At 45.0% G+C, this 27,740-nt stretch overlaps 1 protein-coding gene across 4 annotated transcripts in view; it reads right to left on the reverse strand.

Moving 5' to 3' along the window:
- LOC137590866 (receptor-type tyrosine-protein phosphatase delta-like) overlaps positions 1 to 27,740 on the reverse strand; it is a 109,697-nt gene that overhangs the window by 58,791 nt on the left and 23,166 nt on the right. For all 4 annotated transcript variants that reach the window (XM_068308684.1, XM_068308682.1, XM_068308683.1 and 1 more), the window contains exons 2-3: positions 19,747 to 19,933; positions 837 to 982 (exon numbers count right to left, since the gene is read on the reverse strand). In XM_068308684.1, the coding sequence (XP_068164785.1) occupies positions 837 to 982; positions 19,747 to 19,849 (249 nt within the window). In that variant the 5' untranslated portion in view covers positions 19,850 to 19,933. The remainder of the gene's footprint in view (positions 1 to 836; positions 983 to 19,746; positions 19,934 to 27,740) is intronic.

Here is a 27,740-nt window from a genome sequence, read left to right on the forward strand (position 1 = left end):
GTGATTGAATTGCAGCGGAATGGTGGCAGCTAAGCAACCAGGGGGGAATAAAAAGTCGTGTTAGCATTCAGAGCAACGTGCGATGCAAACGCGATGAACTCTGATAAGATTAGATTTCTGTGGTTATGAAATGCAAAGGAGGGGCGGGGGAAGGAAGGGGATGGGGGGTAAGGGGGGGGTTTCTAAGTGATGTAAAAGCTATCGCCGCCGTGCAGTAGCAGGCAAATATGGTAACCCGAGCAGAAGTGGGTTGGGGGGGCGGGGGTGACACCATGATAGTCCCGAGGACTGACACATAAATTAATAGAAATCTTATCAGGGTTCTGCGATGATGTGTTATTTCTCATGGGTTGCAGATTAAAGCTGACCAGGAATGAAAGCTTCAGCCAAAGTCACAAGGGGGGGGGGGGTGTGTGTTGGTAGTAGGGATGGGGGGAGGGGGGGGGGGGCATGCATTTAGATAAAGATGCCACAAAGCAAAAGGATGTTTCCAAATGAAATCCCCATTCGCTTAACATAAATCTGGCAAACGTGACAGCGTGGTGTTAATGTAGGTATCTGGGGCGCCGGGTTGTTTTTTTTCCCCTCCCCAAGCCGATCGCTTGTATCTTTTATTTAAACGGAAATCTGCACCCAGATCTTTTGTGCGCTCGCGTCATTAAAAAAAAAATTGTGTTTGATCGCCCGGGCCGGCATGATTCTCGGAGCACCCCCCCGCTAATGCGTGGTGGCAAGTCAGGGCTGAAAAAGCAAGCGATGGATTATGTGCAAGCGAAGCAGAGCTGAAGCATTCCAATTTTGTCGAGCATTTTACATCAGAACAATAGACCTAATACCTCAAATCTCTGGTTGCTGACTTTCTTCCCCTTCTTGTTCCACACAATCTTCGGCCGTGGGTCTCCTGTAGCTTGACAGATAAAGGACGCCACCCCTCCTTGCACGCCTGTTTGGTCATTGGGAGTTCTTAAAAACTTTGGTGGCGCTGGAGAAAGACAGGAACAAGAAGAGATAAAAAATATTTAGTGAGCAAACAGAGGCAATTAATCTTTTTTTAAGAAACCACGCGCAACAGAAAGGAATAAAGTTTGCAGATTTCAGTATGTGGCCGCTGAGAGGATTGTCTTTGGAGGTCAAGGCAGGAGATTGTACCAACTTTATTGTGCGAATGGAAATCGGCGGTCGGGATCAGTTAAAGGACAGAGGTCTTGGGGGGGGGGGGGGCATTTATCCCTAACCCTGAAGGTATTTGTGCATATCTGTTTCCTAAATTTCATCTCATGGATCAATGAGGCCTTCTGAGGGAGGAATTCTTGGGATGTCAGTTTTGAAATGTAGCGAGAAAAAGTGGGTTTCAACGTCAACCAGTTGTGTCAAGGCTGCGAATGTAGATGGAAAAAATAAAATGAAAATATTTTAGTTACAAAACCAGTCACGGTATGCAGAAGACGGAACGCTTTTCCCTTTGCCTTCACTCTACGTGATGAAGCGATGGCAGGCTAACGCTACACGTGTCGTTTCCGCGTTAACGGTCGCCGACCTAACAAGCTGTTTCGCTGACGGATGACGTGTTTCTAATAACACGGGGCGAACATTTTCCAACCATTTCAGACCAACTGGTTCAGAAGCAGACGCCACTAATCTCTGGAAAACCACCGCCGTTGGAACGGCGGTTGTGCGAAAGACACACCTGACAGTGTCCTCGCATTGCGGACATCCTGTCGCTCCCAATTGGTCTCTTGAGTCTCGGTAGTGGCGTCGGACATTGCCCATCATTTGGTTATTGTCCTTTCCCGTCCTTTCTGGCGAAATACTAAAAATCAGAATCGAGCTATCTCTCCCTGGCCGGAGTTTGATTGCTAGACTTCTATTCCCAGTGATAATGTCTCAGTGCTACATCAGAACCTCTCAGCATTTTCCTCTGAAGCTGGAGTGCCGGCGTCAGTGGGGGGGGATCACCCCATCTGTCTCCCTACAGAGCAACTGTTTGCCTTTTATCAATCACTTCAGCACGCCACGAGAGGCCACACAGCTGCGGTAATGCCTACCATCTGAACCACCTCGTGTGTGTGTGAGTGTGTGTGAGAATGTGGCTTTGCTCATGTGTGTACCGGTTTCCCCCCTCCCCCCAGATCCAGATTGTAGCACCCAGCAGGGGTGGCGGCAGCGGCGTCGGCGGCACTGAGCGAGGGACAAATTGACCTGCGGGATTCGCCGAGAGGTCGCGTGAGACGTGCGGTCAGCAATCAAAAAGGGGCGATCAGATAAACAGGCTAGCAGTTGGGCTTCCATGAGTCGGAAACATCATCCGATGGCGCCGTGGCACGCATGCGATCACGTACGACTGCGCACGCGAGTAAATCCACGCATTTACCGCGTTTACCGCATTTGTCATGATCTCTCCCGCCTTCGCCGGCTGTCAGATCTGACAGGTGAGTAGCCGGGTTGACACTCCGCGGTAAAAAGCACATTATATATCTGCACGTGTACCTGATCTCATTGACTTAGCTGGGGCGTGGCGCACCTTGGCATCGCGCCACGGGGGGGGGACGCTGATGTGTAATTGATATGCTATTGTGGATGTTTTCGCTCCAGGGGCCATCCATTACGGCTTGACGTGTCGCCCTACGCCGGCTGTGATAGACTGCCAGGACATGTAGGGGAGATCAGCACTGGAGGTGGTGGTGGTGGTGGTGGTGGGGGTGGGGGCAGCGCACAATGGGGAGTGATTGAGGCGTGACATGGAGGTAATGGTGTTTTCACAGACATGGCCGCTGATATCGCCATCATATCCCCATTTTAGGTCTGCCGCCAACAAACATCTATTTTGGTCGACTCCCGGTACGGCTTCAGGTAGACAAAGGCTGATTGAAAGCTCCGTTTTTTGTTTTTTTTTTTTTGGGACAATGCCGCGACTCGCTGCCTCGACAACAGAGAAAAATAATATATTGTCTACGAACAAACCGCCGTCAAACTCACGCCACCACTAAGAAACCTTTTTGCCTTCAAATGACGGCACACACGCTATAAGAAAGCCATTTCTTCGCTCTGTAATCAAACATTCCCGCTAGGCGCCCGCTAATCGAATGCTAAGCTGTCATTGGTAAATAATGGAGAAGTGCAAAGCCTCTCCGAAGCTGAAAGGTTATTGATACGGGCTCGAGTCCCTGGAGGTCACTGTGTCAACTTGTATACAATCCCTGTCACTGAAAGGAAGAGGTATTTCAGCATCCACTCGCTTTATTAATCATTAATAAGTATAGATTGATTGATTGATATGGTATACAACACCTCCAATGTATTTGTGTTCTTTTAAATCAGGCATTGACATGCAGTAGAATGTCATCGACATATCTGGTTTGCTCAGGTGAAGTTTTTTTGATTTTTTTTTTTCAAATCTTTTTAAAAAAAAATTCATGTAATGCCGTTATATAAAAAAGTATTACGACAATCTGTCCTCACTGGATTTCTTAATTGAAATCCAAACCTGAACAAAAGAAACACATTTTTAGAGAGTATTTCAAAATTCTTTGCTAGATTCATTCGTCAGCCAGTTAAAAAGTCTCCTTTTCTCAAGCAAACTTTTATCATCTATCGATGGCAGACCGCAATCATATCGCTTTGTGATCGTCGTCGTCGATCTCGCTGGTCGTCGGGGTCGGGGGCATTCATTGTGAGCTTGTTTGATATCGGCTTAACTAACAGCCAGACACTGCATTTAAATACTTTTTCTCCAATAGATCAGAGTCTGCTTTTTGCTCATAATGGCCAAAACATTTCAAGTCATCAGGATTCCACAAGAGACTTAGGTTTGATCTGCTGAGCCATTAAAGAGCATGAATCAAAGAGCGGAGAGGGAACATTAATAAAACCCACTTTCGGTCGGACCCTCTATTCGGCGCAGACACAAGTCCAAGACAGCTTGCTTTTCACAATTACACTGACTGACATATTCAATTTAATTTGCATGAAAGGGGCCATTTCCTCTCTGAATCTTTAACTTGCTGGGTGAGGTGAGGTTGTCGAGGGCGATAATTAATCCTAACACATTGGGTGGCGGTCTGCAAATACCCCACTCCATTTGGACATACGGTTGGAAGAAAGGAGCATTTAAAGATGCCATTAGCCTCAGTCGACATCTTCGAGCGTCAGCATTTTAGCGCTGCAATATTGATAAATTGTCACGATGACAGGAAGTGGCGCAAATGGGAACCGAAATGGGTGACTAATGATGGGGAAGGGTGAAAAGTAGTCGAGTATATGTGCAAACAACCCCTCGGAAATTATGAAATGGTTTAAATATTCTGAGAGTCTGTTGATGCAATATCAACATAGCATTTGAATGAACGGCGCAGAGGGATTGTGGATGTGAAAAACCCTCTCTATAGATTAATTAACTGCCCATACGGCATTCGGAAACATCTGACCGTTTAGAAAAACCGACTGTTGTTACTGAGACAAACAAACAGACGGACAAACAATGCGAGAACGTAGTGGGTTTGGGGGGGGGGGGAGAAGGAGGAAGATAATCCGTGCATACTAATCAATGGAACAAACACAAACATGAACCGTTTTCTTGGGGCACTACACAGCTCTCTATCTGCAGCATTTTGATAAAAATTTTTGTCTTTTGTAATGCAGAGGAAACAAATTCCACATTGTACGTGCTCACAAAGGGCCTCGCTACAAAGACAGAAAGGAATCGGAGCTTAATTGGAACTGGTGGCTGATTTGCATTGCATGCTCATCGGTAATCTTGTCTTAAATGGAAACTGAAATTCTTGTTGCAATTAGTGATTACTCGAAAAGGGATAAGGCCCCTGAATGATTGTTAATTATTGGATCAGCAATAGTGCGTTAATTCGCTGCAGAGGTTTTATTGCATCGTGCGGCTCGTCGCGTATAGTGAGTTTCATAACGTGATCGTTCACCTTCCTCCGCCCTTTGAAATTCTCTTCGGTATAATGTTCACATTAATACTGATTCTTCTTCTTAACCCCAACCCCCTCTTTTTTTGACTCGACCTTCTTGACTTGAATAATGAGACGTTGAAATCTTTCTCCGAAAAAATGGGGCGGCGATCGTCAGGTCATCAGTCGATCTGTTACGTCATGGTAACGGTAGTGGATTTCTCTCCTGCCAGATATCAAACCTGATTCTTGGTTTGCGTGGGAATCCCTTGAAACATGAAGGTACTGTTTTACTTCCAACAATGCAAACCTGCTGCTACAACTAGTAACAAATCCCCCAAAGAAACAGGATAAACCACCCTAAAGGGAAGTACCCGAAACAGAAGGGCAACTGGGATTAGGCAGTTTTGTCTCTTATTTTGATTCAAACTGCTTAAAGACCACAATCATTTAGAACAAGGCTTCAAGGGCAGCGACGGTGTATTATATTCTCTAATACATAAATCACCTTCCTTGAACATTCAGTCCAGGCGACAGAGGTTACGAAAATCATATTCCGATGGGAATTTCCTTTAACCCCGGCGAGGCGTGAGGCGTATTACTCACTTCTCCTGCCTACCCAGACCAGAGCGGCAGCTTCAAACGGAATGGCTAATGCACCCCCCCCCCCCACATTCAGTGCAAGACAGGTGAGGGGAGGAAGAGGAAAACCCCCCCCGAGGTTCGCAAGAGCAACATATCATGCAGATGTGCATGCATGCATGCATGGGAAGATATTAATAAATATGTTGGGCACAGTTTGAAATTCTTGTTTCCATTAAATAAATATAAGGGGGTTACTTAGAGAGCGATCATCACTGCAGAATCATGTCAGTTGTGAGATTACAGCTCCACGATCACAGGTGGTGTATTCAGTGCGGCGTTTGAAGGGGAACTCTTCGACTCATCTTCTTGCTTTGTCTATCTCTTTGCAAGACACACACAAGCTACCCCGTCGTCTCCTACAGGACACATTAGCGAGGTAGAGGGATCCGGTTTGTCACTTAATAAAATGGCCCACTCAAACAGATGGCTTTGTTCAAACGGCACCCCGGTGTTTTAAAAAGCCAGAGCTAAAAATCGCCGCTGTGGCAAAAGCCAGACACAGGAAAAGCACGCCTCCTTTTGTGGTAGACGTCTCCATCCGATTGGACGGAGACGACAGATGACGGCGAAGGAGGACACCGGATTTAGGTTATGGTGGTCAAAAGTACAAAATAATCCAGACGCTTCAATTTCAATAGGCTTCATTTGCATCTCCCTTCATTCATTACTTGTTCATTTGTGTGTAAATAACCAAGTCGAGTGTGACCATTTGAAGAGAAAACAGCCGAGTAAGAAGTATGAAATTTAGATTTGTTTGTCTTGTTTGTTTTTCCTCCAATGTCTGGGGGGGGGAAAAGAGAGAGAGAACACAGATAAGTAATTCTAATTGTGGAGGCTTACTCTGTTTGGTAGTCAGCGCAGTCTATTTGCAAAAAGTTAATTATCTGATAGGATAGGCAGTGGCAGCCACTAACACAGAAACCATTCGTTCATTCTGTTATCCACTAGGCAATGGAACGATTCATTAAATGGCAGTGCTGCAGCAAAAATGGCCAGTAGTTATCGCACTGGGGCTGCACAGACTTGAAAAGATGTTAAAAATGGCAAAAGTGATAAACGTTTATTGGCCATGTCAGCTTACCGCCAATGATTTTGATACATGTGCGGCGCATTGGGATGCACATCTCACCAGATTGATAAGGAAACATCACCCTGGTGTCTTCTGCAGATCGCAATCTGCAAAGCAGATGGTTTTTTTCCTCTGCATTTAGCAGACATCAAAAAGATACGGATGGCAGAATTAGAACAGAAAATCAAGTAAGGAGCACGTTTGACTGAGTCTATTTAAAAGAAAATTGCACTTTTTTTGCTTGCAACAGTCCCATTTCATGACGATTTCACGCGATCCGACCGCGGCGTCGCCTCGTATTTGTCTGCGTTGGAGCACAGATGGATTATGTAGGCAATCATTCCAGGGATTCAGCGCCTCACATTTAGACAGAGACTCATTTTATGGATAAGTAGGGCCGAGGCATTTCCGACAGATGCCGGTTGTGAGAGGTGACGTATCCCTTGAGCTGTTTTCTCGGGCAAAACCGGCTCATGCTAAAGCTATCAATCTAGATGAGAGCTGGCTTCCCTGGCGCAAGTCATGCTGCAGGTATTACCTAATTCAGTAAAACATAATCAATTCCCAATCAGTCAGTATGTTAAGTTTATCAATCTGGTATGGATGTATCTCAACAGCTGACTCCTGCCCATGTCAGACAGCTAGCATGTTGCTAAATAGCATATTTCTCACCTGAGACCCCATGTGTTCGGATTGACAGATGGTGATTGACAACCAAAGTAAAGAACCAACTCAAAGGACGGTCTGAAAATGTGTGATTCTTCCTTTTTTTTTTTTTTTTTTAAAGCACTTGTTTGTGCCTTTTGCTGAAAATAGCAAAGCGATGATTGACATGGGCAACAGAGATATAATCATCTGCTTGTGGGGGGACCGGATGATGATAAGTTTATTTTTAAAAGAGACAAAAGATGGAGCGCCAAACCATAACTTTGATCCCCCTAATTGAACGATCAAGACACATTTGCTTCAGACGCACCATTGTTCTGGAGGCTTAGCCGGGGTGGGTGGGGGGTAGGTAGCACAAACAGTCACTTAAGGACCAAAGTGACCTTTTACAGACCACTAATTTTATGTAGCAGAGAGGGAAGAGTGATGCATCACAAAGGGAGGAATCAGAATGGTAGTAATTTAATGTTTTTGGGGGTAAAGACACCCAGATTTTGCCTCCCAAGCAAGCAAACGAGTGAAATGTCAGAATACAGTAGCTTTAAATCGATTCAATCAATATTATCAAAGCACAACTTACTAAGATTGTTTCTTGTGGTCAAAACTTTGCTTTTGGGCTCAGGAAAGTTCATTTTATTCTTTATTATATTCTTTTTTTAAATTTGTTTGCTTCTCATTTAAACGAGTGACACGCCATCCTCCAGGATGACACATTAGCGGTGCATTGGTGTTTTTAATTTTTCAGCTACATATTAGTGACGTCTCAAAACTGAATCGCATGTAATAACTCTACGGAGGAGGTCTTTGGATGCTTAATTGCGAACCACTGAAGAACATGCTGAAGCTCGTCGAAGAGGTGGTATCTTGACGTAGACGAGATGATGGGTGGATATCCGGGATGGAGTATTTCGATTGGTTTGCGAACAGTGCTAATGTCACTCTTGGATCCAAAAACAACAGTCCTCAGGGGACGTCATTAAAAATAAGTCAGAGAAATCAACTGCTTCAGATCACATTTGAAAAGCTCTTCCTTGACGTGGGAATGATTCATCGGAAGATTATGTATCTGAGTGACGGGGGGTATAACCAGACACTGTGCAGTTCTAAGGTGCATTTCTATTCATAATATTGAGGAAAAAGTACACGCAGTGAGCAAAATGTCATACTTTTCTTAAGAAATAACCTCAATTTCTATTAAAATCCTACTTTTATGTGATAATTAGCTCAAAATGCTATTTCTCCATCTACAGAAATGATCTCGGTAATGATTTGAAATGTTGCTTAAGAGGCGACCGATAAAAAGGAAGATAAATGCTCGTAATTGCTGATAACTTCATGAGAATCTCGGTTATGATAATGGGGGGGGGGGGCTCTAGTATATTTTTTCATACTATCTAAATGAAAATGTTACATGGAATGCTACGTCCGGGGACTTTGGGTTTTTAAAAAAAGGGGGTTTATTGCCTAAGATGAGGATGTCCTTTCACAATACAAGACCTTTCGAGACTGCTAATGCAACCTTTGGACTCGTAGAGTTAGTTGTGCTTCGCCTCTTAGTCTTTTCACTCTTGGCCAAACTGAGCCTTCGTTGACAGAGTGGGATGGTACACAAAGGCACCGGCCACCAGAGCAAATGTTTGCTGGCAGTAATGGGCTTTAGTCCACCGGATGAGTGCATCCGTGTGCTTTAAGTGTGCATCTACATCAGCATTCCAATAAAACAAATGAATACTGTACCGATGTGATGTCACCAAGTACCACGAGGTGATATGTTGAGCAGTGACTGCATTTGTTCCGTCACATTGATCAAAGGTTAAGTACTAACTCGATATGATGGCTATCCTCATGAATATTCTGGAAAAGCTAGCGCGCTTAGCATAACGGAAACACAAAGCGACTGATTCTTCTTCTCGCATCGGGTCAAAGTAATGCGGAGATAGTTTGTCACGATTCCGAGCCAACAAATGGGCGACGTTTACGATGGTACCCAGCGTTGTTTTTTTAAACTCATAGACGCTGCTTTCTATCCGTGTGTAATTAACGGTTAAACTTGGGCGAGCACGACCTTCCGTACGTGAATGTGAATTAGCTTTCATCAGCATTCATCTCAGTGAATCAGATGCTGGCACTAATGCAGCGTTATTTACCTGTCATTGGAGGTGTCTTTGTCTTCTCTCACACTGCTTTTTTTTTTTTTTTACATTAACGCAGTCTTTATGTTAAACAACTAGCGGCGATCCGGTTCGACTGTGGTTCTTTATAAGAAACAGTCATGAACCTGATCCTCGATAATAATTTTTACTAGACACAGACTTGTCTAATGTTCTAGAAGAACTATGTTTATAGCATTGTTCTCCTCGGGGTGTTTAGGGGGCAGGTATTTCCACCCTGCAGCATGTAAGGCCAGTCCTCCACCATTAATCATTCCACAGGTGTAGGGAACATTGTCAGAACCCATGCCTCCCTTTGCCTTTTCAACCTGGGCGGAAAGCAGAATGGTAGCAAAGAATGGGGGAAGGAGGGGGGCTTGAACACGTCCCTAAAAAACAATTTCCCTTCCCCTTCTTCTCCTGCACTGAATTTGTCAGGAGGGGGAACCAAGTCCAGATTAATTAGATTCCATTTCGTGGTCATCTCCGTTTTTCCTCCTTCCATGACTCTTTTCTTTTTCTTTGTCTTGCCTACAGTCGTTACAGCAATCCCGGACCCATTTATCACATTGCCATCTCGACACTGCCTCCACCCTCCCCTTCCCTTCTTCCTTGCTGGGAAACCATTAGAGCATCTCTGCAACGTGGCGGCCAGATTGTATTCTGGTCCCCGCTTGCGACATTTATCATCTTTTGTCCTAACTTTTTATCTGCCCCTGCCCTGTTTGAAGCCCTATCTGCGATGCCCGCTATAATGAAACGCTGGGAGGTGAGACTCAAGTAAATAACCTAATTAAACCTAGCAAACAGGGACAAAGGAGGATGAAATGCACAAAAGGCCTCTGTGAGAACGCCAGAGGAGGAACACTCACAGATGGCAGCGAGGAAGTTGAAGCGGTGAGGTGGCGCCAAGCCAATGCCACCTTCCAATCCCTCAGTATTTATAGTACTCCTAGTAAGATGTCCTCTTTAAAGATCACTGCGGTACGCAGGTGATTCTTCTCCCAATAAAGCATCATCGCACATCATAAAAGAGGATTTGAGGGGAAATTTCCCCGCGATGGAACCCGAGGCATTGAGTAATAGTCGGAGAAGAAAATCCATCGTTCCTTCGCACTCCTTTCTAAGTCTTAGGCAAAAGTCAAGCCAACTGCGATTGGTCTCATTAGGGACAAGATGAGGAATTCCAGCGTCATAATTATTGGTGCGCTGCTGCAAACACTATCGAGTCAATACGGCAAAATGTCAGGAGGCCATTAGTGGGCAATTATTAATCCATATCAAGTTGGGATGGACAATTTAATTATCATCAAATCAATATTTCTCGTACAGATGTAGTGCAGTGACCGGGTGAAAGGATCGGCTTTCCGAGAAGTCCTCTTGGGGGGTAAAAGGGGGCATTCCAGATGAAACCAAACTTTTCTCTTCAACTGGAAACCTCAAAAAGCCTCTCCCCTTATGATCAAACAGGGCTCAGAATCATACTACGCTCGCAGTAAATTGGCTCTAATACGCTATCATCGTCAATATTGTTGCTTACTTTCTGTCGGCTCGCTCTCGGTCCTCCATCCAGTCTGAAAAATGACTCTCATTGTAGCTGAAACGGAGTATCTCCAATAACGCCAGTCAAGCCTGTGTGTCAGTGATGAAACAAAACGAATGCCGTGTAACAGGCCCCCTCGCAGATTTCAAAGACGCCACACAATGAGGCATGGCGAAACAAAAGTGGCTGTCTTCCACGAGATAGCAGTCATCTTCAGATAAGAATAGCCTCTCATTGTTCTGTTTGGCTTTTTGTTTGCTATTATTTTGACTCCCATCTCCAGCCCCGTATCGCTTTAGTCACAAAGAAATACAATGATTATTACTGGGTTACCGAGACCTGATTTTTTTCTCATTTATTGTTTTATTCTGTTGTGTCGAAAAAAAAAAAAAGATTTGAACGTAACATCGTATTTACAGCTCACATTTCAAACCAGAACACATTCAGATATGGAGTATTCTTACACCCTAGTACTACGAGTACCAACACTACTCCCATTACCACTACTACTACTATAATTACAACTATTACTACCGTCACCACCAATACCACTACTACCACCGCAGTACAGTAATCCCTTGCTCTCACTACTGCTATTGCATGCGCCACTACTACTACAATTATTCACACTACTGCTATCACCATTATTACTTACCCTCCACTATTATGACTGATGGTACCACTTCCACTACCACAACTACTATAGTACTATTATTTCTAGTATTACTACTGCTATTACTAATGTAATCTAGTCAATAGTAAGAGTAAATAAGAACATAATTAAAAATAACAAATGGAACATAAATACAACAAATTGTTAACTGTATAATTAATACCAAAAATCTTTGTACAAACACAAAACAGACCCCCTCAATTTGTAACCTTGAAACTTGGTTACAAATCTGGTTGAATTTAAATTCAATGTCTAACACTCAGTAGATTTAAAAAAAAAAAAAAAATATATATATATATATATATATATTTTTTTTTTTAACAAAGTGTGGCAAAAGGACAAGATAAAAATGTGTGATTCAATCCAAAAGTAAAACATTATGTCTGTTTACCTTTTGACTTTCATTCATTACCAGATTCCAGATGCTTAACAGAGGGGGTTAAAAAAAAAAAGAAAAAAAAAAAAAAAAGATAATTTCATAAAATGTCAAGAACCTAATCATGTCTGCAGGATTAAATTTGTAAGCTTCAGGATTACTGGCTGGAACTTAACTTTGAGTTTAGCCCAAAAAAAAAAAAAAAAAAGTTGCGACTGAGCATAAAAGAAATCCTTCTATTTCATAAAAGCATTCCTTTCCCTTCATGTCCAGTTCATCCTTTCTCTCATGTAATCTCTATCGACACTCTTTCTTTGCCCTCGCTGCACTTTCATCGACTCCTAATCTGCTGGATCACACGGCCACCCGACCCAAATCCTACATCTTATCTATATTGAGTCTTTGAAAGCTGATTTTTAGTTTGTTCTCTGCATCTATGACACATTACTGAGACTGACATTATGGGATGGGCTTATTTTTAGAATCATTCTTTGGAATATATTAGCTACTACAGTTATTAGCTGCTACAAGCCATATTTTAAAAATCTGGTTACCTGCCGAGAGGGACAATGACAGCCCTTGATTACCCCCTTTATAAATACCACCAGAACAGTGCGGTGGAATAAAGGTGCCATCTAGAAGAGGCTTTGTAGAAAAAAAAGGGGTGGCTTCTGAGACTTTCTGATCATGTGTTATTTTTCTCCTCTCCGAGGGGCACGAGGGGGAGGACGGGGAAAATCTTATTTGGAAGGTGTACTTAAAGAAATCCATGTAGGCATAAATCCTGACATCATCAAGTCTGCTCAACGGCCTCCCCCATATGTGCTCTCCTGCGCTACCAGACTGGGGGGGAGAGATAAAAGTAGTGAGATGAGTGGATTAATGGATCACTGCCTGAGGATTTGAGAAAGATCGAACTGAAGAGAAGTAAAAGTTTGCGATTAAAAGATGTCATACGTGACGTTCGCCTTCCGGAGGGGCCTTGAAGAAATCGGAGGGAGGGTGTCTCTTACCTTTGGAGACAAACGACTGCTCCGGATTCCGCCGCCGCCCTACCTCATCGATGTCCATCAATTATCTACACTTAACTTGGAATATCCTTCACCGTGACTCAAGTGATGGAGAGGGTTATGTTAATTAATTAGTTGATGAGAGAATGATGAATGACGTGAAAGTTGGCACCGAGGGAGTATTAAAAGCTAAGGGGAAACAGACTGTTCATGGGTGTTATGATGGATGCAGTATAAATAACTCATGAATGCCCAGAGACCTTTTGGTAGTTTTGTGTGCATGTATGCGAGCGTGATTATGCTTATTGCATGTTCCACAATGGGATGGCCACTTAGGAACGCAGCGCCATTAGAAGTAGACGCTGGAGAGCCCCCGCTTTCCAGCTGGAGGAGTCTCCGGGTCTGGAGCGAAAAATGCATTTGCTTTCACTCTCATTTGCCATAACTAATAAACCACGCTAATGCTACATGTCACAATACATCTCGGCTTCTCGAATGGCGTGACTCAGTCCGTGTAACAAAAAAAAAAAAAAAGAGTACGGAGTATATACGTGTGCGGGTGAGGTAATGAGCAAACAAACAAGGGGAGAGAAAATAGTGACAGATGCGGTGTGCGAGAGTGTATTAGGTGAAAAAAACGACTCTCCAAAGACAGACTTTTAGCACTCCCTTCCATCACTCCGCTTGAATGTTAATCAACTTTGACAAGAGCAGCTCGGGGCGTAAAGATTCCCAATCGGCGTGGCGCATTAAGAGAGCGCTGTAGGTAAGAAGGTGGGGATGTAAGCTCTCTGGCTGGGAGTGAAAGATCGTCCCGAGGCGATCGGCAGAGATGAATGGTTTAGACCATTAACCCCACCGTCAAATCTCAACATACCCCACAGGCACACAAATGTGCTGCGCCGAGATCAGTGCAATGTGTCGCACTCTTCGGACCCCTGGAGTGAGACCAAAGCTCCAGCCTAGGGCCAGGTGTTACCCACGCATGCACGACCACACAGGAAGAGACACACACACACACACGTAAGTGCAAGAATGTCTAAACACACAAATACGAGGAAGGAGAATTTTATTCCATGGAACCAAATGAGAAATTCAAGCGCACAGGGTTTCAAGAAAATGCCAGTAATCGTCAGAATTGTAATCATAGGTCGGTGATTCTGAACACAAAGCTGGATATAATTTGACATGAAGCATAACTGATGCGATCCGCAAACATGATGCAATTTTTGACTTCTATTTTGTCATTTAAAACATATCGAGTGTGACTGTTGTCTGAAATGTGAGCCTAAAATGCCTTAAATGAACGATGCTGCCGTCGCCTTTGAACCCCCAGCCTGTGTTTCAGCAGGATTTCCTCATCTTAAAGTTGCTGTATGCGTGGAAGCTTTCAGCTCGTCGTTGTTCCGACGCCACGCCGCCTTAAAACAAAATAAGGCGGTCAGATTTGGCGAATATACGCCAGCAAACCCAACATCCTGCCAAGTGCAAGGCCAGCAACCGCAAAAAACAGCTGGCTTTGTGTTCACTGGCAGATCGCAGTTTCGTAGGTTACCTCAAGGTGACAAGTTCGGGGACAGAAGATTTCAAAAACGTTGATTTCGAGAAACGCGATTCAAGGATTGGTAATATTTGAACTATGATGTTAGAATTCTCATTTTGAGACAGTTTGCTCCATCGTTATCAAGCGCCTCGAGGACATAAGTGCTCTTGGATGTAGCTTTGAAACCACTCGGGGCTAGCATTTTTAACTGCCTGCATCTGGGCCCTGAATGGTATCTCCGTTCTGTTACATGATTATCCTGCTTGTGTTCAGGGTAGGAGGGTCAGGTGTGTGGTTGAAACCGGGGGACAAATGCAGGAAAATGGCCTCAATTTTTTTGGCGGCTTAGACTTGGATGTAGCCGCCAAAGCAATCAGCTTTCATGGAGTTAATAATACAACCTTTAAAACACGATTTCGTCACAAAATCGTTTGTTTGGTGCGCACATCTTCTGCCTGAGGAAATAATAATGACTTCTTAGTCATTCAGTTCAACCTACAAGCATCAAGCATCTTGCTAAGCGCTGATAACATTGTTTTTATCTCAGACTCCTAGACTTGTCACTGGTCCCCCCCACCCCCATCCAAACAACAAGATGGTAATTAAGTGCTGGCACTCTGAGCGAAGGTGTTTTCACCACACTTGTTTGAAGTGTGAACATTATGTGCACTCCTCTCCTCTCGTAGATATTGACGCTGTGTTTTTTTGTGTGTTTTTTTTTAAAGATGGACTGCATTAAAGGCACACTTTGAAATGAACGAGTGGAGCCAACAATGAGATTTCCACTTGAGCGGTGTCCGGCAGAATGATGAACGAGGCGGCAGACTAGGCGAATTAGAGTGATTTAAAATTGGATCAACACCAGCTACGATGTTCTGTTCTGTTCTGTTCTCATATGGCTTCGCAAACACATACGTACGCCGTCGCATGCGTTTACCCGCGCAAACCTGCGTGGGGGTGAAATGTAGGCTGCGGCTCTTATAAAGTACATACCGTGCGTCGGTATGAGCGAGTGTGCTTGGTTTGCACGCTAGCGCCGTGTGGGTATGAGTGCAAAAAGGCAATGGAATAGAGTCAATTTAAATCAAATTAGCATGCAGGAATATTAAGCAGAGGGATTTAATTTGAGCCGTTGTAAAAATGCTAATTTCAGTACAGCCCGGAAGCTCATATGCAAATACAACACTATTTTACAATAATTCATATTAGGCCAGGCATGCATAAAACACACACATTACAGGCTGATGTCGTCTGGGGAATAGAGTGTCATTAGCTTTCGAACTCGCTACAAGGTGATCCTGGTTAGAGAGAAATGTGCGCATTTCAAAGCATCTCCGAAGATTCATCTTCATGTGTCGTTGACTTAGCTCGTGTCGCATTAGACGAGTAAAAAGCTATACCCTACGTCCTACACCCCTCCGCACAACCCCCCATGAGGTACCAGTTATGATTATCTGCATTCTGCCAGCGAGATGCAAGAAATGACACCGGCAGATGCCTTCGGATCGTCGTTGTCATCCCGCCAGAACAAATTAATCCTCACAGAGCAGCAGACGCTCTTGGATCATAGATGTGTAACTTATAGTAAACATATGGGAAACGGGTTTCTCGTAACAAAAAAACAGCGTGAGAGTCCTATTTCAGCTCGGAGTGACGGGAGAGAAACAGATCTCTCCTCTGATCAATTAAGATTTTACTGTCTTCATTTTGTTGCCGTATTATTGTAGCGTTGGTGATTTCCCTCCCTTCCCGCCTCGACTTGCGAGGATCAAACGGAGCGTCACGTCGATAGACAATTTGCCGTTTTTTTCGTCCTGTGTGGTTCGCCTTTGATTGCCAGCTCAAAAAAGATTTTTGTGATGTCATGGGTGGGCGCTCGCGTGGCTGTAATTACGCACAAACGGCAGACGTGGGGTTGGAGGTGTTAACGTCTTAACGTCCGTCGATGGCCGTGTCAACGAGACGCCCGCCGGGTCATTGGGACTCGCCATGCCGTCTAACGGTAATGGGGAGGAATCAATTAAAAGACTATTAGACTAGGTTTGAGGTGGTCTAACCCAGCATGAGAGTAGGGAGTGCATTTGTGTGGAGGGGGTGGGGGGTGTTGAAACATTGTATATACGATAAATAAAAGAAACATTGCCACTCTCACGGAACAATCAACTTGAAGAAAGGTCAAGTTCTTTGGCGCGAAGTTGGAAGGTTTTCATTTCCTCCACCTTTCCGCTCATCTTCCGATGCTTCCTGTTGCAATTTAGCAAAAGCACACAGAGGAATTGTTTGCCGCCGCCCCGCTCTTCCTCTCTTGCACTCTGTCCCCTTGGCTCATTGGGGACAATTATGCCCTTCGTTCAGAGCTATTGCCAAGCCCAATTTGCCACACAAATTAATTGGGTAGATTTTGAAGAGCGAGGGGGACGGGGTGAAGGAGAAAACAAGAGATGGAGAGAGAGACCAACCAACCAACCAGCGGAATGAACGAAGAAACTTTTGGCTTTCTTTTCGAAGACAGGATGTTCTTGCTTTTTCAGATTTGGTAGTCTTACTGTTAACCAGTATGTTTGATTGGTGTTTCATTGGTGGATGCCCACATGATTGAGGCAAACTCAAACCCAAATAGACCCAGAGGGCCAGCAGAGGGCAGCTTCCCCTTCAGAAATGCAGCCAGATTTTGGGCGATGTTGCAAGGCAGTCTCTCTCGGTCTTTGGTACCCAACGCAGATGGGCAGAAAGCGCCACGGCGCCGGTTATAAATGTTGCAGAAAAACAAAGGGAGTAGCTTCAGTAGCTGGAAGAGATTGTACTGCTTCCAAACAGCGACAGGATGAGGTAGCGAGCAGACAAAGGTGAGGGTAAAAAGAAAAACCAACAAAGAAGAAAATTGGATCCCAGAGCTAATATGCAGTGCCTGGAGCGGTTCTGCCTTCAAACAGACATTGTCTCTCTTTCCTCTGTTCCCCCCCATTCCCAATTCCAGTGACCTCCCCCCCCACCACCACCACCACCACCACCAACACACCGCCTCAGTCATTAAGAGAGAGCCAGCCACCGTGGCTACATGATGATAAGTTTGTTTTGGATTTGAAATGATGACCCGACACAGCTGTCTAAGTGTGGTATGGGGGTAGCGGCAGCTGCTAGCAGCCAGACAGCTACAGGAAGGGAAGGAATTGGAGCACAGAGGTATAATGATTGGGGGTTGCGGGAGGGGTGCTCATTATACATGTGCAGGTCTGTGACGGGGAAATTTTCGGACACGTGAGGGCAGGAGTTTTTAGAGACAGAAGGTTTCAGCATCAAATTGTCTTCCTCATCAAACGCCGTTATGTAAATTTGAACATTCGACTGTGGATGATGGGAGTTTTTTTGAAAAGATAACTACTGAAGAGCCCCTTCTCCCCCCCCCCTTCTTTCAACTTTAACATTTATCGACTGTTAATGCCATTTTGGGACGAGGCCCGTAATTAAATTGTGTCAATAAATCCTGGAGCTGCACATAAAACAGGGAGGGGGATAAATGTAGAAAACATTTCTCCATTTGCTTCCTCCCCGCTGTGAGACATATGTGGCGCGAGGCGGAGAAGAAAAATAAAAGGCATTTGAACAGATTGCAGGGAACATTTCTCAAGCACAAAGTTGAAAATCTCACCCATCAATTTCACTTTGGGCGGCTCTTGCTGTATATGACCTTGGGTGAATGATCCCCTTCATTCAGAGATATTCAGCTGAAGGGATTTCAGTCGGTGGAGGGGGAGTCATAAAACTTTTATTCATCCCTCTGTGACTCCAGAAGCTAATGATTCATGGATCTTAGTGTAAAAAAAAAAGAAAAAAGAAAGAGAGAAAGAGAGAGGGCGGGTGGTGGTGGTGGTGGTGGTGGTGATGGTGCTGGAGGGGGGCGGTGGTGCTGTGGCGCAGGACCAGAGCTCAATGAGGTTTGAAAACTGTTGTCACACATCAACGGGCAGGTGTCTGATGTCAAGTAACTCAATTCCAATGACTTCTCATCACCAGATTCTCGCTGAGGTCTCAGTATTTCTGGTTCACGTGATGGTTTGTTTGGAGCTGAAGGAAGAAACGCGGGGGGAAATGGCGACTTGAGTACATTTTAATAGTTTGGCGGGGAGGGGGTGGATCGTGACAGGTGTGTGTAATGAACAGATGCTTTCATGTGAGGTCTTTTTTTTTTTTACAAGTACAGTAGAAATTTGAGATACGACTCGTCGCACTGTCCATATTATTGTTTGACGTACGGAAATCTGAGATACGAGCCCTGGTTCAGGACAACACTGCTAGTTGGCGGATGGATACAACATCAGTGAGACCGGATCTCATTCTTTATCATGTGTTGGCGGATGGATACAACAGTGAGACCGGATCTCATTCTTTCACGTGTTGGCGGATGGATACAACACCACCTGAGACCGGATATCGTTCTTTACCACGTGTTGGCGGATGGATACAACATCAGTGAGACCGGATCTCGTTCTTTACCACATGTTGGCGGATGGATACAACATCAGTGAGACCGGATCTCGTTCTTTACCACATGTGGGCGGATGGATACATCAGCTGAGACCGGATCTTGTTCTCCTTGCTGGCATAAAGACGTAGCTCGTGTGTTCTCGTGACTTAATTTATTTACATAATTTATTTATACCTAATTATACACAGGTAAAATCTGCATGTCTATCGGTTGATAAAAATGTATTTTTTTTAATATAATTTAGGGAGTTTGGGTGTTTTTTTTTTAACAAGACTGGAACGTATTAAAATGATTTTAGTTATTTTAAATGGATAAATGTATTTTGGCTTATGAGCTCAGTCAAGAAACAAATAACTCGTATGTGGAGGTTCTGCTGTACTACAATAATGTCTCCAAAAAGAATAGTAAACCTCCAATACTTAAAATTCTCAGTCAGTTCTTAAAATAAATACCGCTGAATTTAAACTGTAATATTTAAATGAAGAAACCTACATATCGGGATGTCACCGGCGGTCTCATTATCCCATCATGTGGGCCGTCGATGAAAAAGGTTTCCTACGCTCGGTGAAGTTTGTATTTCAGCTTTATGTGTGTTAAGTGAGGTTTTCATGTGTAGATGCGACAAAAGAAAAGAAACGGTCGTTGCAAAACCGGAACACGACACTCCGGTCCACTTACTTTGAGCATCAGCGAGGTGGAGGAACAGACCCAGGACAAGCAGCAGCGGCAGCAGCGGCGTGGGTCTGGCTCTGTGCATGATGGGACAGCTTGGCACCAGCATGCTTTTGGCAGCCTCGGTGGCGCTGGCTCACAGAACCCTGTGAGTCAGTCTGGTCTGATTTCTCAGATGCAGGGTATTCACAGCCTATGCAAAGGCAAGGGGAAGGGATGGGGGGGGGGGAGAGGGAGCAAGGAGGCAGGGAAAAGAGAAAGAGAGGAAGTGAATGAAACAAAGCTGTTTGGCTCCATGGGTTTTATCTGTCCCTGCACATTTCTGACATACCCCCACACAGCCTCTGCCGGAGCTGACAGAGGATAGGAAGAGGCTGATGTGCTCACGGGGTATGTTCTGACAGTTCTCTAAATGGAATAGTCACTTTACACAATGTGTGCACACGTGTGCACGATGGGGCAGAGCGATAGAGACGGAGAAACCAAGGCAGATAAACTAATAAGAACTAATAAGATTTTGCCTTCACGGCTTCGGTGGCGAGTGCCAATTAAAATACGCCGCGTAATAAGAGAATGTTTTAAGTCTGCCTAAGATCGGTGGTGATATCTGTTTCACACAAAGAGCTCTTCTTCCGCACGGATGGAAAAGTCATAAAAAAACTATCGACATTTCCTTTAAACTCGACAACGTTCCGCGCAAACGCATTTAATCCCGTGGCGGCTGCTTCGGTACCTTTAAAAACGCACAAAAAAAACGCTTCATCTTTGTCCCGCCGGCGCTCAAAACAACGACTAGGATCTAGAAGACGGAGTGGCCGAGTGTTGCTAGCAGGGGCCACTACGCGTCCGCGAAAAATCAATGCGATACAGCGAGCTAGTATTAGCCCGCAGAACGGCTGTATCCCTTGTCATCCATTTGCTTAAGCCGGAGCTTGATCCTTTGTGATGGATGCTCTGCGGTAGTCTTCGCCTTCCAAATACCGCTCCCGGCTAATCCAAGTGTGCGCCGAGCTTTGATGACATACTGTACTGCTGATCGCCGCTGCCGTTTGCTATCTATTCGGCTTCTTTGCATTGTTCCACGGGTACGCTGCTGTTTTCACTTGCTGCGGCCGGTAGCCCGTGGCATTTTGGAGTCTTTATGTAGGGTTAGATAAAGAATACATGACAGTTTTGGGTTTTTTTTAGGTTTTTTAGGAGTTGGAGCACCGATGCTAGAAATAACAATTCCTCTGGATTGTTAATCTGCTGATTTGACCACAACCCAGTAAGAAAAATCCCAATCAGAGGGCCCGATGATGACAAAGTACCTCATTTCCCTGCCAACCACTAACCCTCCTTCTCCCTCCTAGCCCTGCCTCTTTTTGTTTCCGTGGGCTGTAAATGGCAGGAAAAGACGGGAAGATAGCGCACCTGTCACACTCGATTTGTGTTTGGTAGAGGTGGGGGGGGAGGGGAGAGAGATAGACACGACTACCTGTCTCCAAGCGCCGCTGGGCTAGCAGCGAGCGCGAAAGCGGGGGACGTGTGGCGAAGGAAATCAATTTGAGGCAATCTCATCCCCCGCTTATACCACCAACACACACACACACACACACACACACACACACACACACACACACACACATACAGGCACACACTTAGAAACACAACTGCTGTATATACATGATCACACCTATGAGCGACGTCTGGCGCAACTTGGGATTCGGACTAGGATTAACCGGACTAGAGATGATCCACCCCTCAGTTTCTCAAGTCCTTTCCCTTAATTAACATTCCCGTCTCCATAATGACTCGAAAACGAGAAGCGTCGCTCAGCAGCCCCCCCCTCCACCTTTTTATTCACACCCCGGCATGAGCGCACACCCATTCGCGCACACATGCTGATAGAGGCAAACAAAAACCATCTGCATGTTGCGTAACCTCTCGTGGTCGAGCTATGTGAGGAAACGCGACGAGGAGCTAACGTAAACGCCGCCAACACGCACCCCACCCCCCCACCCCCCCCCCGGCGGGTTCTTCATTTACTCCAGCAAATGAAATTGTTCTGTTGAATTGCTCTTTTTTTTTTTTTTTTTTAATGAATAAACTGCAGATTCATTTGTCTCGTGCTAACAGGCGGGCTACCGGACCTAGCATGAGCGCGCCAACTTTAAAAGCACATGGGAGGGGGGGGGGGGTTTAGTCTACATGATGCAGGATTGTTGCATGTTTGTCCCTGAATTTGCAATTGCATGCACATGCATGTGCATCATTCGACAATGATAAAAATACAGTGTTTATGACAGATGGCGCCACCTGTGTGTTTTATCTGCGCTGCGGTCCGCGCACATTCGGTGGCACCGACGCTTTCTATTGGTCATTTATTAGAACAGAAAAAAAAACAAAAAAACAATCTTGTCTCTCTTCCTGAGCCCCCCACCCCAATCCTATTATTGCGTTCCCATTCAATGGCGCTTCATTCAAAGGATTTTTTTGCTGCTGATAGCAATCATGCATTATTAAACAAAGCCTGACAACATGCACAATGTTAATTAGAAAAAGAGGTGGGGTGGGGGGGGAGTGTGTGCATATGAAGTAGAAAGAGGTTCGCACGTCGTCCATTGTCTCTCCTACCCCCACGATCGTTATCAGAAACGTGAAAGAGAAGGAGAGTACGATCTTTATAGTCTCCATAATGCCTTCTCCCCGTTCTAATCTGTGTTTGGTGTTCTGCTCCATTTAGACGGGTGAGGTTATTAATGGGAAGAAAAATAAAGAAATAAAAGAATAGACTCCCGGTTTTATCTTATATTTCAAGCCCATGCTCAAAACAAACAACGTGAAGGAAGGCGCGGACGACGTTTTCGTAACGTCGGCTATCATCAATCGTTGGGAATATTTTGGCAAACTGAGGACAAACCGATCAGGAAGACATTTTTCCACGTGAGTTTCTGATGATGTGAACTCAAAACGAGTTTGCAGTCGTGCCGCCTTAATGCCCGTATCCGTCGTGCGACGTTGGCTAGCTTCGCTTTGGCCCGCCTTTTGGGGGATTTTCAACCCAGGTGTTTTTTAAATTCAGGCTCGTGGGCAAAACTGAATCCAGCTCGAAGGCAGTCGTTGATTTGTGGTATTTTGTTCCAGTGGACCAAAAACTGGCCCCGTCCCTCTATAATTAGCCCGATGCATGCAAGGACGAAAGGCCGCGGGACTACCGGAGACGTGACCCGAACTCGTTGCGCTTTAAAAAAAAAAAGTTGCCTGGTATGATGCCTGGTCATGCATGGCAAATAAATATTGGGTGCATTTTATGATGCATTTCCCTCCAGGCGGGTTTAAGTATGCAATTACCCCTCCCCAACCCCCCAACCCCCCAGTTAGAGTCATCTGATGTGTTATCCCTGTTGCTGGGAAACTCAGCAGATTAAACATTTATTGTCCAACTTCAAATTCTCTTTTTTTTAAGCTGTTTTTACTTCAATATGCAGCTCAATTTTTGCCCACATGCAACATAAAAAAACCACACATTACATATTTAAATTACAATTTCCTAATTATTTAAAACATAACAACGTCGGATTATCTTTTTCTTGTCGCTCATCACCATTTTAATGAATCTTTCTTTGCTTTATTATTTTTCTTTTACTTTCTGCACGTAGAACACAAAATACGTTGAGAAAGAGCAACACATCCCTGCTGTTATGGTTATTTCACAACTGTCAGGGGAATAAAACACCTTCCAGCCTTTCATACGTCATTACACCATAGCGAACACAAACAGGGGATGCATTGCAGAATGTTTTATTATTTGGGCTATTTGCTGAGCAAATGCAGCATGTAGTTTATAACTTATGCAGACTGTTTGAATGCTCCTGAATGCTTTACTTAAGGCGACACAATGCAACTACTTAAGGACTATTTGTCGCTTTAGTTAAACCCCTGAGGTCAAAGGCCATAATTTAAAAAAAAAGGTGCAGTTTTGCATGAGTTTTTCCCAAGTCGAGCAAATTTGGGTAGCATGGCTGCCAGTGACAGGCTTGCCACCCACGGGGGCCCTGGGGTTTTATTAAACATCATATGACCAGATTAATAAAATAAGCCCATCAAAGGCACAGCTCCTCAGCTTCCATCATCGACGCCCACATGTTGCCTTTTTTTTTTTTTTTTTTTCTTTCCTACTTCCTCGCAGAGAGAGAGGCTGAAGTTTGGGTGACAGTCATGGTTTACCAGCTGCAACCAAGTCTGTCAGTCTCAACACAACAACCCCCCATTTACCTTCTTTTCTTAAATTTATTCTACTTTTATTAACCGCACTTGCCTTTTTTATGACTGTTCTTTACTTCATTTTTTCATCGGACTGCCGCTACTTTTTTTTTTTTTTTTTTTGGGCCCACTGCGGACTGATTTAAGACCGAGTGACAAGGCCGTTTCTCACACATCACTCCCGATCAGACGGCATGTGTAATAACATCCCTCAGGCTAATCTAAGCTATGCCCTCAAGTGCAGCCACACCAAAGTCCCTGACAACCGCACATCAGGGGGGACTATATTTGCTTTCCTTATTTATTTACCCCTCCTCCTCTTCCTCCTTGCCTCCCCTGACCTCCCGCCGTCGTAAACCATCAGGTGCCACCAAACCGACTCTTCGGCTTCACGGCACCGCATGGAAGTGTGACTAATTTTTTGACAAAAGACGCGCCTGCGACTGATGATCGCGTTTTTTTTTTTTGTTTTTTTTACGTACGGATGAATCCCTCAACATGACACGCGCAGCGGGGGGGTAATTGGGATCTGATGACATTTGTATCTCTAATAATTGGTTTAAAAGCACCTGCTGCGGTGCAGTTTAGGGTAAGGAATCCTTCAGGAATCTCATTCCTGTCAGATCCCCCAGATCTCAATCAATCTGGACTTTGAAATAATAATTCTATTATCGACCGTGGATCGCGTGAATTAATGTTGCACCGCGGTAAAAAAAAGAAATGTTTGCGTTGGGAAAACCACAGGTCAAGGAGACTGTTGTGATTCGAAAAACCGCTGCCTTGTTTGGGTGCAAAGACCAAAGGGGTGCGTCCTCATGAGAATTCAGCGCGCCCAAACCGACCTTGAGCACACACTCGGGTAATTCCAACGGCCAATGAAACGACAGCGGCTCTCAAATCCCTCCTCCCACTCGTTCTGTGCCTGCACTTCTTTTTCTTTTTTTCCCCCCTGTTCAACAGCTTCTCCTTGACTTTTCTCCATACCTGGTCTCTCAACTTCTCCCTCTCTCTCTCTCTCTCCCTCCTCCCCCCTTCACCTCCTCTCAGCTCCTCCCCCCCCCCCCCCAGCAGCTGCTGGGTTCAGATGGATGGTCCCCACAGTGCAAGACCCTGACCTGCAATCTAGTGACTGATTATCCCGCTGCCCTGTTGTGCCGGTCCCTGAAAACACACACACACTGCTGCAAACAAACACACACAAGGTTACAGAGCTACCGGGAATGCTTTGGGGACACTGGGGGGGGGGGTGTAAAAAATATGAAATAGCACACAACGAATTCCATCTTTGTTTTGACGTTGGAGTCACCTCCTTTAACCTTGATGACACCGAAAGAAAGCCTTTCCAGAGGGAAAGATGTTGGGTAGATGTTTAACGTATTCAAATGACGGCCCTGCTCGTACGGGAGGGCATCCGTGTTTGCGTGTCGCCGTGTGGGCGGCTTCCAACGTGCAAGCGTGTTCCACTTGACCTTTCGCATCAGCGTTTCGTAAAGGGGGGAAGAACTTATTGCGCAAAAAGGCAGAGTCTCTAGGAGTCTATTGTTTCAGGAGTAGGGAGGGTGAGGATGGATGGATGGATGGATGAATGGATGGATGGATGGAATTATAAAAACGGTAGATGCTGCAACAGCCAACCTGGAATGGCTCGGATTAAATTTATGCCGCATGAACAAGGGAGGGCAAAATCATGTTACATATTATGAAGCAGGGGGAAAAAAATGAAGGTGGAGCAGAAGGGTGGAAGTATAATGGATAAGAGGTGCAACAAGGCAGAGAGAGGGGGGTGGGAGAAAGGGGAGGAGGACGATGGAGGAGAGGAAGGAGAGTGAACTGAAGGGTAGAGGGGAGGTGAGTCGGAGGCAGAGGCAGGGAAGCGAGGGAACGCGCCTCGCTGCCAGCTTTTCTCACGCTCCGTCTGTGCTCGTACACCGAACAGAGGAGGCGCAGGAGGGATGGAGGAGAAAAAGGAGGGACGGAGGGAGAAAAAGCAAGAGTCGCTGAGTAGGAGATGATAGTTGTGATGGGATGAAGGTTTTATTTTCTTACGGGAGGGAACTGGAAAAGATGACAGCAGGTGAAAACGGAGAAAATGCGGAATTTTCAGATGCGGAAATACTCCTACCTAGTCGTATATACGTATGTAGACGTTCACGAGCCAAGATGCTTTCATGTGTGTAAAATACATAATCGTACATAACCCTGCACCCCCCCCCCCATTGCATGCTCTTGGCACTTTGACATCGACCCCCCCCAAAGCAGCCGCGGTCTGTGGGAGGATGAATAATCTCGCTTTCCGTGAAGAAGAGAAAATGAGAGCGCGAACGGAGGTTGTTCCCATCCGTGTGCTCCTGTCATTTCACCGTATATAACAAGGATTCCAACGGACGAGCGGCGTTCCCACCGACACGGCGGGAAACGTCAGGAGAGGGATCGACGGAAAAAATAAACGGAGAACACACGCGTATGGCGTAAGTCGACAACAATGTGCCTCCTTATCTGTCGGGAAACAATTGAACGGCGAGGTACACGCCGCGGCGTGACATTTACGTGGCTTTTGGGCAGACGTCAAGCCGTTTGGTATGTAAATGCACGATTTAGGAGGCGCTTCGGGCGTACACGCTACACTCAGAGGGCAGCAAAATAATTAAAATGCCAAGTGTCTCCCATTATCTAAATGCTAATTTGCCTCTATATACCCCAGTTTTAAAAATGTAATGGCATATTATGGTTGCTGTGGAGCAACTAAAGACGTTTGTCTTCAATTAGCCTGGAAGGCTATCTTTAAACCGAAAGGTGAGGCAGCAGATATTTTTCCATAAGTGCACACGTCACGCGGCCTCGGAAAGCGATTCATGAGGATTTCTGAAGTGGTTCAAGGGCAGCAGATCGTCGAGATATCTCATTCAATTTAAATGTAAAAAGATGAAAACGTATTAATTCTGCACGGTGCATTTAGAGGGCTTCATATTATGCAGAAATGTTTATTGTCTCGCTCCACCCAGAGTGTTTTCAGCCTCGGTCACCCTTCGCTTGAGCACACACTGACAGTAATTCTTTATTTTTTTATTTTTAAGCGCATTATGGGTGCTTGTTGTTTTTGCCATGACTCAGATTTGATAAGAGAGCTTGAGTCAACAACTGAAAAGAACAGACAGCCTGCGTTAGAACCAGCAGCTTATCAAAGCGTTTTGCATGAAAATAAATCATCGCCAGCAGGGAGGGCAATGGGACGAAAATATTATCTCAGATATGAGATGGGTTTTTTTGTTGTTTTTTTGCTGAATACACAAGACAAGACAAGAAACTGTGTTGTTTCTGCTTCTCCATCTTTATCTAGATAATACCCTTAAAGGACATGTAGAGTGGGGGGATGAGCAGCGTTTCAGAAAAGCTGGTTCAATATTTCAATAGCTCAAGTATCCTTACCGCAGTTTACTGAACACTTGGACGTGGGCAGTGTCGGTTTAAAAGATTCCAAAAGCTTGAGCTGTTTTTTTGATTCTTGGACGCCCTTGAAAGGTGATTTTAGCCCGAGTTAAGCTGCAGTTCTCATGGAAGGCAACTCAAGTCAAAAGAGAGCAACGGCTCGCCCGAAGGCAAAAGCAACAATTCTCCCTTTGTCGTTTCACGAAGACAAATGCTCACCATTGCCACGTTAGCGATCAAACAAGAGCAGTACCCCCCCACCCCCCACCCACCCCGTCAGTGATGGTATATTGTAGCGTTGGAAACAAGACATTTTATTATGCTGCTGG

This window comes from Antennarius striatus, chromosome 23, assembly GCF_040054535.1.
Source record: "Antennarius striatus isolate MH-2024 chromosome 23, ASM4005453v1, whole genome shotgun sequence".
Taxonomy (NCBI): domain Eukaryota; kingdom Metazoa; phylum Chordata; class Actinopteri; order Lophiiformes; family Antennariidae; genus Antennarius; species Antennarius striatus.